The sequence below is a fragment of the Palaemon carinicauda genome, chromosome 41 (genome assembly GCF_036898095.1).
Source record: "Palaemon carinicauda isolate YSFRI2023 chromosome 41, ASM3689809v2, whole genome shotgun sequence".
NCBI lineage: Eukaryota > Metazoa > Arthropoda > Malacostraca > Decapoda > Palaemonidae > Palaemon > Palaemon carinicauda.
This window is the reverse complement of record NC_090765.1, coordinates 54,312,637-54,327,636: the sequence shown is the minus strand read 5'-3', so window position 1 is coordinate 54,327,636 and position 15,000 is coordinate 54,312,637. Positions and strand designations below refer to the sequence as shown.

General features: G+C 36.1%; 1 protein-coding gene across 5 annotated transcripts in view; it reads left to right on the top strand.

The window, feature by feature from the left end:
* The window catches only part of cnc (cap-n-collar), a 603,426-nt gene that overhangs the window by 352,158 nt on the left and 236,268 nt on the right, over positions 1–15,000 (top strand). The window contains exon 1 of one of the 5 annotated variants that reach the window (XM_068364733.1): positions 9,557–10,319. The exons of the other annotated variants lie outside the window; for them this stretch is intronic. Coding sequence (XP_068220834.1) covers positions 9,582–10,319 — 738 coding nt within the window. The 5' untranslated portion in view covers positions 9,557–9,581. Of the gene's footprint in view, positions 1–9,556; positions 10,320–15,000 lie in introns of those variants that run through there. 5 annotated transcript variants of the gene reach the window in all.

Below are 15,000 nucleotides of genomic sequence, written 5' to 3'. Positions count from 1 at the left end.
ATAAATTCCTCTAAACTTTGAAAAAAAAAATTTAAGCAATATGTCATTTATTAAAAAAAAATTAATTCCACAATACTTGAAAAAAAAATTGTCTAGATCAAATTCTGTAAGACTACATAGCATTTAAGAGTCATTACCCTCTGAAGAACGGTTGTACCAAAACGGGAGAAGAAAAGAATAGCGTTAGTAAATCAGCAGACGCCCATAGACCTCGGTCTTCAATGACTCCAGTATTTTGGATTTTGTTTACTTAGGGAAAAGAAGGTTCGGCTTTCGTAAGAGGGCAAGTGGCAAAGACAGGTGCAGGGAAATCCCCTTAGGAAAAGTAAAGTGGCAAAGACAGATGCAGGGAAATCCCCCTACGGAAAGTAAAGTGGCTTAGACAGGTGCTTGGAAATCATCTTAGGGCATGTAAAGTGGCAAAGACAGGTGCTTGGAAATCATCTTAGGGCATGTAAAGTGGCAAAGACAGGTGCTTGGAAATCATCTTAGGGCATGTAAAGTGGCAAAGACAGGTGCTTGGAAATCCCCCTAGGGCAAGTGAAGTGGCAAAGATAGGTGTAGGGAAATCCCCCTTTAGAAAGTAAAGTGGCTAAGACAGGTGTAGGGAAATCTACCTAGTTTAGTTTAGTTAAGTGATTTATTGACAATAATTTCTATACTTTTGAAAATATAATTTTATTAATTACATTCAGTAAATCAAATAGAGGTTCAAGATCCTAAATTAACTAATGATTGTCCATTATGAGCTTTTTCATTGGCTTTTAATAAACTAAATGTAGACCTGACATGATAAACCAAAAATTACATTACAATATAAAAAAAATATTTACAAATGAGTTAGAGAAAAGAAGATATCGTATCAATTAGGGGAATAAGGAAATTATTTTTTTTTTTACAGAAATTAGAAAAAAAGGTAAAAGAACTGAGGAAACTAGAGATGAAGAGAAGTTTGTATTATTATTATTATTATTACTATTATTATTATTATTATTATTATTATTATTATTATTATTATTATTATTATTATTCGCGTTAAGTTTACTCAAATAAGCTTGATTGTAACAAACATTGAAGTTGACTAAGATTACAAGTAGGTTTTGTATGCTTGTATTTATACGCATATTTCTATTCTCTCTCTCTCTCTCTCTCTCTCTCTCTCTCTCTCTCTCTCTCTCTCTCTCTCTCTCTCTCTCTCTCTCAGATGTCAGTCATAGTCCCTTTATAGGCATATTTCTATAGTCTCTCTCTCTCTCTCTCTCTCTCTCTCTCTCTCTCTCTCTCTCTCTCTCTCTCTCTCTCTCTCTCAGATATCATAGTCCCAAATTTGAGGAAAAAATATTGTATGGTAATTAAACCGAATATTGACGGTAAATAAAACGAATTATAAGACTGAACAGTTTAACCTGTATTTTAAATACAAGGGTATATTGAAATTCGTACCCATTACATAAGGACTCTGAAGACCATAGCCTAAAGCTTCTTGCTAAAGGATATATGTAATTTCCGTGGCAGGCGACAGGTGCTCGGAAAACCTGGTAAACATCTGGTATGGAATGAGTAAAAGAATAGAAGCTCAGAGATAGCTGTAGGAATGTAGTTGAAAATGCTTGAAAATTTAAAAGAAAACCTTTTGAAAATTCGAAGAGTTGCTCTCTTGTGTTAGATTTAGGAATCAAAGACCGGCTTTTATGCCTTTCCAAACTTACGTAATCTCCACTATATGATAGAGAGCAAGTGTGTCGATATATATATATATATATATATATATATATATATATATATATATATATATATATATATATATATATATATATATATATATATATATATATATATATATATATATGTTTCCTTCTGGTCACGCTTTGCTCTTCCCATCCCTCGGATAGGGTAAGAGGACGGAGTAGTCATACTCTGGTGACTGGGGGTACACTTGTGTGCATGTCTTATCTTAATATTAACGGTAATATTTGACGGGTCGCGAGCACTAGTTCATATTTGGTATAAGGATTTGCAGACTTAATCAAAATCCCTATATAGTTAAAGATAGTGCAATCATTTTAAGTAACGCATTGCTCATACTGTGTACAAATATATATATATATATATATATATATATATATATATATATATATATATATATATATATATATATATATATATATATATATAAGTATATATATATATATATATATATATATATATATATATATATATAAAATATATATAAAGTAATATCATACAAGGCCGTATTAAAACTTCAGAACAATTCAGGATTTCTATCAATGTACTGTACTATTTCATGGAGACAATGACACGAAACTAGAGTGAAATGAGTAACACTAGTGTTGATGAGTATGTACAAATAAGGAGGCGAACCTGACTTTAATTACGTCCTGCTCCATTTTCTCCGTCTATGACACAACAGATGGGAGAAGCGCAAAAACCAATTTTATTAGCAGTAGTCTGGCCAGTAAGTGGTACTTATACCGTCGTAAAGCTGATGCACAAGCATTATATATATATGAAAAAGGAGGAAAATATAAAAAAAAAAAGGTGAATAGTTTTGTCATTTTGTTTCGAGTATTGATGAGTAATCTATAGATGGAGTCTACAGGAATGTTATTAATTGTTATATCTCAGTCTTATTCACCTCTTAACTCTGCGTACTTGTACTTCGATTATTTCTTCAAAATCTAAAGGATTTCTCCTAGGGTCACACCCAACATGTCCACCAAGTTTCGTTGAAATTGGTTCCGAGTTTTTGAAGATTATTTTCAAAGTACTGCTGTGGACTTGTACTTTCATGTACTTTATCCAGAATGTTACATATTCATCCTTGGGTTATACCCAACATGACTACCAAATTTGGTCAAAATCGGTACTGTAGTTTTTGTGTAAAGTTACAAACAAACAAACAGACACTGGTGAATACATAACTTTCGCAAAATCTACGATTTCGGCGAAAGCAATAATCACCCAACGTAACTACCAAGTTTGTAAAAATCGGTACAGTAGTTTGTGTCAAGATATTCACGAACAAACAAACAAGGGTGAATACATACCGAAGATTTTGGCGATGGTAATAAATTCCCAATGTGACTACAAAATTTGCTCAAAATCGGTACAGTAGTTTTTGTGTAAAGTTACTCACGAACAAACAAACAAGGGTGAATACATACCGAAGACTTGGCGAAGGCAGTAATTGAAAAAATAGTTAACAAAATTAAACAGGCAATGAAAAAAAGTGAATAGTCCGATGGGCGACTACCACCATTCAGAGTCTCGAGAGAGCTAGAGACAGAGACTGATGAAGTCCGTAATAGATTGCTAGGGAATAATTTATGGCAATGGCTTCTCCGGGTGCTTGGTCAGTTGCCGTAGGAAATTCAAAGGATATGGCATTAGGATTCTTTAGGCCCTTCAACTCGTAACCCGAGGTGGGTAGAGGATAAATGTCACCTGTGGCCTTCCCTGAAGAAATCATTCTTGTTAATCAACTTGAGGCTCTTTTTTTGAGAAATGATTAATTACTAGCATGATTACTCTCTCTCTCTCTCTCTCTCTCTCTCTCTCTCTCTCTCTCTCTCTCTCTCTCTCTCTCTCTCTCTCTCTCTCTCGTTTTGATTTATTAATCGACGTCATATATACAAGCGATCATGTTTTGTATAGTATACGAACAAAATGACTCACAATTATAATTAAATAATGCTCCTATGCGTATTTGCCTCTATGTGAGAATGTGATAGTCTGCAAATGTCCATATAATTCACAGTTATACAGTATGTTAATTATTATTATTATTATAATTATTGTTATTATTATTATTGTTATTGTTATTATTATTATTGTTATTATTATTATTATTGTTATTAATTATCTTTAATATTTATTATTATTATTATTTATTATTTTTATTATCAATTATTATTATTTAATAAAAATGATAATGATTATAATTATTATTATTATTATTATTATTAATTTGCATCCATGTGCCAATGGAATAGTTAATCTTCAACTGCACCTTTTCCAATTTAAGACATTCCCTCAACAATAAAAGATGGTCCGACCTATAATTTCTCGTAGCATCGATACTTTTTTTCTCACTACTCAGTCTCAGCAACTTGGAGTAATAGGGATTGGTAATTTGAAGGTTATGCCTCGAAGGGATTCTACCAACGTCTCATCGAGAGAGAGAGAGAGAGAGAGAGAGAGAGAGAGAGAGAGAGAGCGCGATCATCAGACTCAACGCAATCTTGGATAACCTCGGCTTATTGTCCTAGGAAATCTCGTTGAGATGTGCATGAAATTAAAGGTTGTTCGAAGAGGCTTAAAGAACGCGAATCTCTGGGCTAATTAACCTTTTTTTTTAGTCTTTGCTCTTTCCACATTCCTTTCGGGATGAGGATTTAATTTTTAGGTAATGTATTGCATTTATAGTGACACTATTTGAAGACGCTCTCTCAAAATAGTATCAGAATAAACCTTATATATAACAAAAATGACAATGTTTACATTTGTGTAGGAACTATCAATTAATTATTCAAAGACCTCTTGCTCCCCAACAAAAGATTATATATATAATTAACTTTTTAGCGATTGAATTTTGTCTATCTAATAAATCCAGCCTGAAATCAGACCCTCTCACCGGTGATCCCTACAGTGTACTTAATAGGTAGAATGAAGCTACAATGGTTTAAAGGCCGCTCATGAATGTCAGAGCCAAGGGACAGTGACATTACCCTAGCAAGCAGTACAATACCCTAGAAACGGACCATATTTACACATAGGACCAGAACCCCCTCTCCACCTAGGCTAGAACCTGGGAGGGCCAGGCAATGACTGCTGATGACTCAGGAGTTAGAACTATATGCTTCGCCAAACCCCATTTCCTTAGCTCACAAGGATGGTGAGGTTGCATACACTAAAGGAGCTAATTAGTTTGAGCGGGACTCGAACCAGGCAGAGACGTTACTTGACATCCATACGTTTGGACTTGCAGTCCCTACCCGCATTTGGGTACGTTTACATTGCTGTCAGTTTCGGGTATGTTTACTTTGCTATCAGTTGTGGGTACTTTTACATTACTGTCCGTTGTGGGTACGTTTACATGGCTGTCAGTTGCGGGTACGTTTACATTGCTATCAATTGTGGGTACATTTTTATAGCTGTCAGTTATGGTTACGTTTACATTGCTGTCAGTTATGGGTACGTTTACATTGCTATCAGTTTTGGGTACATTTATATAGCTGTCAGTTATGGGTACGCTTACATTGCTGTCAGTTTCGGTATGTTTACTTTGCCATCAGTTGTGGGTACTTTTACATTACTGTCCGTTGTGGGTACGTTTTCATTGCTGTCAGTTGTGCGTATGGTTACTTTGCTATCAGTTGTGGTTAATTTTACATTACTGTCCGTTGTGGGTACGTTTACATTGCTGTCAGTTATGGGTACGTTTACATTGCTATCAGTTTTGGGTACATTTATATAGCTGTCAGTTATGGGTACGTTTGCATTGCTGTCAGTTGTGGGCTTCTTTACATCGCTGCCAGCTGTGGCTATGTTTACATTACTGTCAATTGTGGGTATGTTTAATTTACTTTGTAAATTTAAATTCTATACTTCATGCCATATATATGTGTGCGCAACCCATAAAAAATGTCGGCTAAATGTTTAGACAGATATGCACGCACACGCACCCCCCTCGTATGACTACTCCCTCTCCCTCTACCCGAGGAACGGGGAGAGACCAGGTAGTTATCGTCTCGCAATGCCGCTGAGCGTGAGCAGATATACAGTATATATATATATATATATATATATGTAGTGTGTGTGTGTATATATATATATATATATATATATATATATATATATGTATGGCGGTACTCATGTACTTCCTCTCTCTCACTCTCACTCTCGCTCTCACTCGTTTAGATAAAGATGAGTGATAAAAGCTGATAAACATCGGGAGTAGTTTTTATCATCTTGAGTGTCATTGAGGTTACTCTCGTCCAGAGTTCGGTTTCACAACACAGCGCTGTTATTAGAGAAGGATTCTATCTGTGAACGTCTCTAGATCGCTAGAATGATTTCTTTTTTTCTCTGCACGCTGAATTATCAACTGGAAATATTTTGCATCATCTGCACTTTCCTTTTTTGGCTGGATTTGTATGTGACCGTCTGCAAGCGATCACGTTGTTCATTGGGATTGCAGAGAACATGGTTTGTTTATTCGGTGTTCTGTTTGAGCCCAGTTTGCAATTCTGTTGTGCATGAACATTGCATTTTGTATATAAAGAGGCGTAATATTCGTGAATGGAAGAAATAAGTGCCGTTAGCAAGTGTTTTTTATCAAGTGAACCTATTAATATGTGGATGAGATCATGATGTGGGGTAGATGGAGATGGTTTGGTCATGCTCTTCGAATTCCCCCAAGAGATTAGTTCACCAAACGTTTAGCTGGGCTCCACAAGGCACTAGAAGAGGTGGAAAACCCAGGCGTACATGTGTTTTGATCAAGTGTGCCTATTAATATGTGGATTTGATCATGATGTGGGGTAGATGGAGATGGTTTAGTCATGTTCTTCGCACTCCCCAAGAGAGATTTGTTCATCAAACGTTTAGCTATGGCTCCTCAAGGCACTAGAAGAGGTGGAAAACCCAGGCGTACATGGCTGAGGACTATGAAGCATCAAGTAGGAGATGATGAATGGAGAAGTATTGAATTAGAAGCTGAAGATAGAGACGGCTGACGAAATCTAACCGAGGCTCTTTGCGTCAATAGGCGTAGGAGGAGATGATGATGATTAATTGGTAACTTTTTCTCATTATCACAGTGATTGATAGCTTCTTAATTGTGTACTCTTCTTTGTATTTTGTTTCCTCTTAGTTAAAATAAGTCATCACATTGGTAGCGTTTTATCGCCTCTTTCTGGTAAGAATGTCGTGGAATATAAAGATTTGAATGTTGGTAACGATTATCTGTTCCCTGCTAACAAAATTAATCCATTTGAGTTGAGACCACTGCAGCCGAATACCCTCCGGCGTGTATCTATATTTGTCCATTGGAGAAATGTATTGGGTATTGGTTTGAAGCTTGTTGCCGTAGTGAAATTTCTATATAAATATATATTTATAAATTTCTATCTCATACTTAGGATCGAACGCTGGCCCCATCTAATGAAAGGTCAGGTCGCTTCCAACCATGTCTCTGGAAGCGACCTGGCCTTTCATTAGAAGTGGCCAGCGTTCGATCCCAAGTATGAGGTAGAAATTTATTTCTATTTTGAGCACAACGTTGTGTTGATATATATATATATATATATATATATATATATATATATATATATATATATATATATATATATATGTATGTATAAAGATTTGCCATCAATTATTTTTAAGGTTTTCTTGCTTAAACACTTTTTAGGCTTTAAACTATGATCTTAATCACCTCTATTATAAGTTTTGGGAAAATCTCTTCTGTTTCCAAGAGCATACACGAGCATCGCCTAAAACCATCCATTACCTTCATGAGATTATCTTAAAATTTCATCAGTATGAAAGAGAACTAATTATACATAGTTCGCGAACATTGAAGAAGGATATATTTGAAATTTGAACTAATTTCCTGAGGCAGTTGTATATGAGAATGGGAAATTGCGTTTGATATTTTGATGTGTTTACTAGTACCTTGTCTTTTTCATGTAGTAAGCAGTTCTTCTAGTAGAATAGACACTCCATAATCAAACCATTGTTCTTTAGTCTTGGGTAGGCCCATAGCCTCTGTACCATGGTCTTCCCCTGTCTCATGGGTCAGAGCAGTTCTTTAAGTATAATGGACACTCCATAATCAAACCATTGTTCTCTAGTCTTGGGTAGTGCCATAGCCTCTGTACCATGGTCTTCCCCTGTCTCCTGGGTTAGAGCAGTTCTTTAAGTATAATGGACACTCCATAATCAAACCATTGTTCTCTAGTCTTGGGTAGGCCCATAGCTTCTGTACCATGGTCTTCCCCTGTCTCTTGGGTTAGAGCAGTTCTTCTAGTATAATGGACTCTCCATAATCAAACCATTGTTCTCTAGTCTTGGGTAGTGCCATAGCCTCTTTACCATGGTCTTCCCCTGTCTCTTGGGTTAGAGTTCTCTTGCTTGAGGGTACATTCGGGCACGTTGTTCTATTTTCTCATCCTCTTGTTTTGTTAAAGTTTTTAAAGTTTATATAGGAAATATTTCAATGTTACCGTTCTTAAAATATTTTATTTTTTCGTTTCCTTTCCTCACTAGGCTATTTTCCCTGTTGGAACTCCAGAAGTTCTAAAGGGTACGAATGTTGAGCAGGGTGACCAAGTCTCGTACCTTAGGTCGTGCTGTTTATCTGGATATGAGTATTTTTAATTTATTTATCTTGATGTGATATGTTTTTTTTTACGGTATCTGAATGAATATTTTTTTTTTTTTCTCTTTTATGATTTAATCTTTACAAATACTTATCTATCGTACTTTTTGGGGTCCATTTGCTTATAGCATTCTGCTTTTCCTGTTAGTGTTGCAGTTTGGCTAATAATAATAATAATAATAATAATAATAATAATAATAATAATCCATTTGTTTTACATTGATATATATCTTATGTCACCGTGTTAAAATGGCATTCTACTTTTCTCTAATTACCTTATTTTTACATAGACCATGGTCTTCGAAAATTTGTTTCCTTGTTTAATCTGTTCAATGAAATAGGTGCAAAAAAAATGGTTATTTTCCCTGAAATTAATGGGCTACCATATTAGTTAGCTTTCCCTGCAATATATATTAGGATATATTCCCGATTTCAAATTATATGGCAAGTAATGAAGTGTAAAAAAAAAAAAAAAAAAAACATTCCTCTGTTGTGTTTTTTGTGCCTATACATGTTTTGATTTTAACATACCAAGGTCATGTTGTTTATTGGGTTCTACGATTATTATGATTTTTGATAACATTTCAAATTGTATGCATTCTTTTGTCTTATATTTATTATGCTTTACATTGTTCCAGAAAGTTATTTATTGATGCTTTATCATCTGGTGCCGTTTAAACTATCATATATGGTGATATATTTTAGATTTGCTACTATTTGATATCCTAGATAAAAACTTCTTAATTGTCAGAGTTAAGAATAGGTTCATTTGAAAGACTCTTGAGATCTGATGAGCTGCTGAGACCTGAACCTCGCAATTTCCCCCCTTTGTGAATGGATTGTAGGGCAGACGTCCTCGCCATTAATGCCTAGAATCCCTTGAGTGTCGGCCCAGCAGCGGTGAGTGCCAGGGCGAGCCAGCTTTGAAACCGTGGAGCGCAGTGTGGAGAGAATACATGAGGCTCTGGGTGCCAGCACCCAGATCGCCACAAGTAACGTTCCTGCTGGAGGGGAGAAGGATATTGCCGGGGCTGTTGGCGGAGGCGGAGGAGGAGGAGGAGGAGGAAGTGCTGGAGGGGGAGGTGTGGGTTTGGGTGGCGCGGTTGGCCTCGGACCGCCCACCTACACTGCGAAAGAGGGTAGCGAGTTGGATGTGGTGGCAGCTCATTTCAGGGGCATGCTCAGTCTCACTGACGATGTGACCGACGATTGGGGATTCCTGAAAGAATTCCTGAGTCCCAAGGGCCAGGCCCAAGCCGTGACAGCGGCCGTCCCTCAGTACAGAGACTCTGAAACCGGGGAGGTCACGTACCCACAGACTGCCCAGGTCATTCGATTTCCTGCTGTTGGTGGCCCTCACCCGCTGAGCCCTAGTGACTCTGTCTTATCCGAACACGTGACGTCTCCTACTCCTAGTGTTGTGGCCGTCAGCCCTCCCCAGGGACTGCTCAGTTCTCCCCCTGCGCCTCCTCTCCCTCCGGCAGAGGCATTTTCCCCACTGCCCCAGCCCGGCACTCCCTTGCCGTCCATCTTGACGTTAGTGAGGTACCCCGTGGGCACAACTTCCCCCTGTAGCACAGACGCCTCTTCCCTCACTCCGAGGCACGAGGCCTCCCCGCGACGCTTCTTCCACGAGGAGAGCTGCCAGAGCGTCGAAGGCCTTCCCGAGGAACAGCATCACCTCACAGATATTGATGGGAGGCGCGTAGTGCCCTCTGAGGGGAGTGCCTTTCGCTCTGTCACTCCCTCTTGCGTTGAGGTGTGCGGCGCCGGCGGTGTTGTCGCACTACCACCAGGTTCTGGCACCACCAACAGTAGCAACAGCAGCGGCAGCAGCCTTCCAACTAAGCCCTCGCCTTCCCTTCTCAGAGACCTCCTGGTGCTAGGGAAGTCGCCCAGGTCACAACATGACCAGGTAAATTCATTTGTGTCTTCATGTCATTTTTACAGATGAAATTTTTTTTTTACACTTTGGAATGGTATGGGACACTCTCTTTGAATTTTTTTTATTTTACACTGAATGGTATGGGCACACTTTCTATGATTTTTTTTTACACTTGGAATGGTATGAGCACTTTTTTTTTTTTCACTTGGAGTGGTATGGGTGCACTTACTTTAATTTTTTTTTGGAGTGGTATGATCACACTTTCTTTGATTTTTTTTTTTGCACTTGGAGTGGTATGGGTACACTTTCTTTAATTTTTTTGGAGTGGTATGATCACACTTTCTTTGAATTTTTTTTTTTTACTCTTGGAATGGTATGGGCAGGCTTTTTTTACGTTTTTTTTTTTTTTCACTTGGAGTGGTATGGGCATACGTTCTTTGAAATGATGTTTTTACACTTTTGTGGTATGGGCACACTTTCTTTGAAGTCTTTTTCTATTCGTTCAATTCTTTCATAAATGGTCTTTCACGCACACACAATCATGTAAGCATTGAAACTGGCTCTTCCTCTGACTATTGCCTGCGGAATTTTTGGGAAAGGATTATGTTTTCAGCACTGATTTTCAATTGTTTGCAAATGTCGCGAGATAAATGAGTTAATTATTTTGTTGGTAATATGCCACTTTTGGTAAGACTGTTGAAGGCTTAAGAACATTTCATATAGGCACCAAGTTTTGGTAATATCTCCAATTTGTCATTTTACCCTTTACTCTTGATATATTTTTGTCATGCTTCCTTTTTATAATATTTTTCTTCTTACCAATTAAAATCTTTAGTAGTTCACCCAAAGAAAGTAACTTGGCAACTGAAATCTATGGGAAGATCTGTTAAGTATAGTAACTTGGCAACTGAAATCTATGGGAAGATCTGTTAAGTATAGTAACTTGGCAACTGAAATCTATGGGAAGATCTGTTAAGTATAGTAACTTGGCAACTGAAATCTATGGGAAGATCTGTTAAGTATAGTAACTTGGCAACTGAAATCTATGGGAAGATCTGTTATTAAGTATATGGTTGGCTACATATACTGTACAGTATATGCTCCTGAAAAATTTGGATTGATTGATTAGGAGTTATCTGGCATCCTTATGAAAATTTGGAACTGAACTGTCCGTAAACATTGACTACAAATACTTGTTTTGCTAACATTAGAATATGTTGATCTAACTACAAAACAATCAATAGGTAGGGCCTATATATCTATTTATTTTTTATATTTGGTCCATATCATTGATTTTTTTAAGTCTGGCACAACCTAATAGATATCCACTCAAGAGTTGACCCTTTCATAGAAGTAGCTCTCTCTCTCTCTCTCTCTCTCTCTCTCCTCTCTCTCTCTCTCTCTCTCTCTCTCTCTCTCTCTGGAAGGAAGGAAGGAAGAAAGGAAAAAAAAAAGATATAAAGAGAAGAAAAACTGACGTGTCTATCCCAGCCATATCACTTAATACAATCAAAACGAGAGGGATCTCTCTCTCTCTCTCTCTCTCTCTCTCTCTCTCTCTCTCTCTCTCTCTCTCTCTCTCAGCAATTATTCGCGATTAAAAAAATAACTCCCATACTTAGTTTCGTAAATAGCTAGGGAGGCACATTGTATTTCATCCTATGTCGTGGGTGAATGAAGAAATTATTCAAGGCTATGACGTAATTCGCCAGAAATTCCTATAGTTTCTTGAAATTAATGATCATTTTGTTGTTTTTCTCTCATAGTTACAGACTCCTAATATGGTCGCTTCACTGCCATATTCGAACATTTTATTCATTGCTGGTTAAAATTCTTACAAATAATATGCTATAAAGAATAAAGATAGGAGAATTTGCTCTTACACTGCCCTCGAAAATTTTATTCATTTCTGTTTGAAATTCCTATAAATAATATGCTTTAGAGACTAATCATAGTGGAATTTACCTTAATTGGAGATCCTAGTGATTTATAGTATTTAGAATCATACTAATTAATTTACAATAAACATTGTGGAATTTACCGTAATTGGAGATTCTAGTAATTTATAGTATTTAGATTTAAGCTAATTAACTTACAATAAACATAGTGGAATTTACTTTAATTGGAGATCCTAGTAAATACGAGTATTTATATTTATACTAATTAATTTACAATAAACATAGTGGAATTTCCCTTAATTGAGATCCTAGTAATTTAGAGTATTTAGATTTATGCTAATTAATTTACAATAAACATAGTGGAATTTACCTTAATTGTATATCCTAGTAATTTATAGTATTTAGATTTATACTAATTAATTTACAATAAACATAGTGGAATTTACCTTAATTGGAGATCCTATTAATTTATAGCATTTAGATTTATACTAATTAATTTACAAACAATAATATCTTACAGTAATCAAACAAACAGTGTATGTAATTAAGTTATGAAGATATTTACATACCTTACGAGAGTATCCAAATAATAATGATGAAGTCATCAAGGCGAGATAGATATAGGTTAACCCTATGATGGAATCTTTAATATTAGATAAATATTGGTCGTCCCTATGATAGAGGGAATTCCCTAAGCAAATTTGGGCTTCGAATCGTGTGATTTTGTATGCATAAACGCGTCATATATAATCTGCAGCAGCCCTGTCACTGTCCCATCCATTCTGAAATGACTCACTGAAGGTTGAGATCATCCGTCTGAAGTTTACACAACTTCAAGGTTGCTACAGTATATACATTCACAGACTGTGCTTCAGTAAAATTCTGTTTACATGTTTATATATATATATATATATATATATATATATATATCATACACATGTATATGTATGTTTGTATGTAATTCTTCCTTTGTATTTGTCTTTTATAAATTAGTTGTTAATACATGTTTATGCTTATTTTTAGGTTTTAAGTATTTGCTTATGTCTTATGTGTTAATGTTTTACGGTGGGAGAGGTAATCCTAAAATTATCTGACGTAACCATAGAGTGGAAAAAAGCTTAAATTTTGTAACACATTTATATAAATGAATACATATATGTTTAATATTTATACACACACACACACACACACACACACATATATATATATATATATATATAAATAAAAGTATAGAGTGAATCTTGAGTAACTTCGTCTCCATCTAACTTGAAGAAGCAAGACGAAACTAGTCAGGATTCGCACTTTTTTTTCTCTCTTTGCAAATGGGAATCCTGTCTCCTTGAGTTTGCTGCACACACACACACACACACACACACACACACACATATATATATATATATATATATACACATTGTTTACAGTTGTTCTCTTTAAATATGGTGTTCCTAATGCTTTAAACACAGCACCTTTTGTAAAATTTATCATTTTCATCATATCCTCATCTCGTGAGATAATGCAAAGTCTGTAAACGTATTGAAGTTAACTACCCCCCTGTGGCAGTGTTCGTTGTCTGCATAATTATAATTTGGTTTGGAATTACCCATGACAGCATATATTTTTATATGTACCTGTCAGGGGGCTGCAAAATACTTTCTCAATCTATATAATCTATATTCATTATCCCTTGATATTAAGATGAAGATCAGCAGAGACTTTGGGAATGTAACTAACTAATAATCAGTTATTTGGACTTTTATTGGGGGGGCGGTTGTCTGTGAAATCAAGCAATTCGCGAGTGCACTGTGACGGGCCGAGAGAGGGTTGTGAACTCAAAGGCAGGATGCAATCAACTGAGTTGTATTATTATAGAACACTCTCCTTTATATACAAAACCTCAAGGCAACAGGACATAACAGGTTTACAAGACAGACAATGTTACAGAGGAAAACCGGAGACGTGAATTTTCATGTTCGTTTTAGTGCGAGGGAAGAGCGCAGATACAAGCATAATATATACAAAATAATTATGTACAATTGTGTGACACAGGGTTGGTACAGCACCAAATTTGGAGAGAGGCGATTGTAGATGTCGAAGTAGTTTAGATGAAACGACTTGCTGAGCTAACTCATTATGGAATTGAGATTTTTAAATAGGCAAGAGCTAAGAATTAGGCTTTTTATATTAATTGTTTGATAAGTAGATGTAGAGTAAGAAAATTTGAAAGGTTAGAAATGTCGAATTCGCCAGACATTTGAAGTAGGTTGACTTAAAAGTATAATGTTTTTATATACTGTATTACTGCACACTGTTTTATCTTATTTCTTATTTCTCTTCCTCTTGTTTTGTTAAACTTTTTATAGTGTATAAAGTGATATTTATTTTAATATTGTTGCTCTTCTTGAAATATTTTATTTTTCCTTGTTTCCTTTCCTCACTGAGCTACTTTCCCTGTTGGAGCTCCTGGGCTTATAGCATCCTGCTTTTCCAACTAGGGTTGTAGCTTAGCAAGTAGTAATAATAATATTAATAATAATAATACTGTAGAGCGAAAGCATGCTTTTATAAGCGGGCGCTAGAGGGCGTGCAAGAGATGTATCAATGAACTGGTCTCAGTATGCTTGTGAGTTGATGCTTTATTGATGAAAGCTGTTAAGTTATATCGAGCAGCAAATGTTATTCAAGTTTTCTGCAAAAGGTTCATCTTTAATTCACCAGTTGAAGGCGAATCTGACACCAAGTACTGCGGAAAGGTCTTATTTATGATGCGGTCAAGTGAGAAAAACGTTTTCTTTGCCGATAGAAAGAGCTCCAGC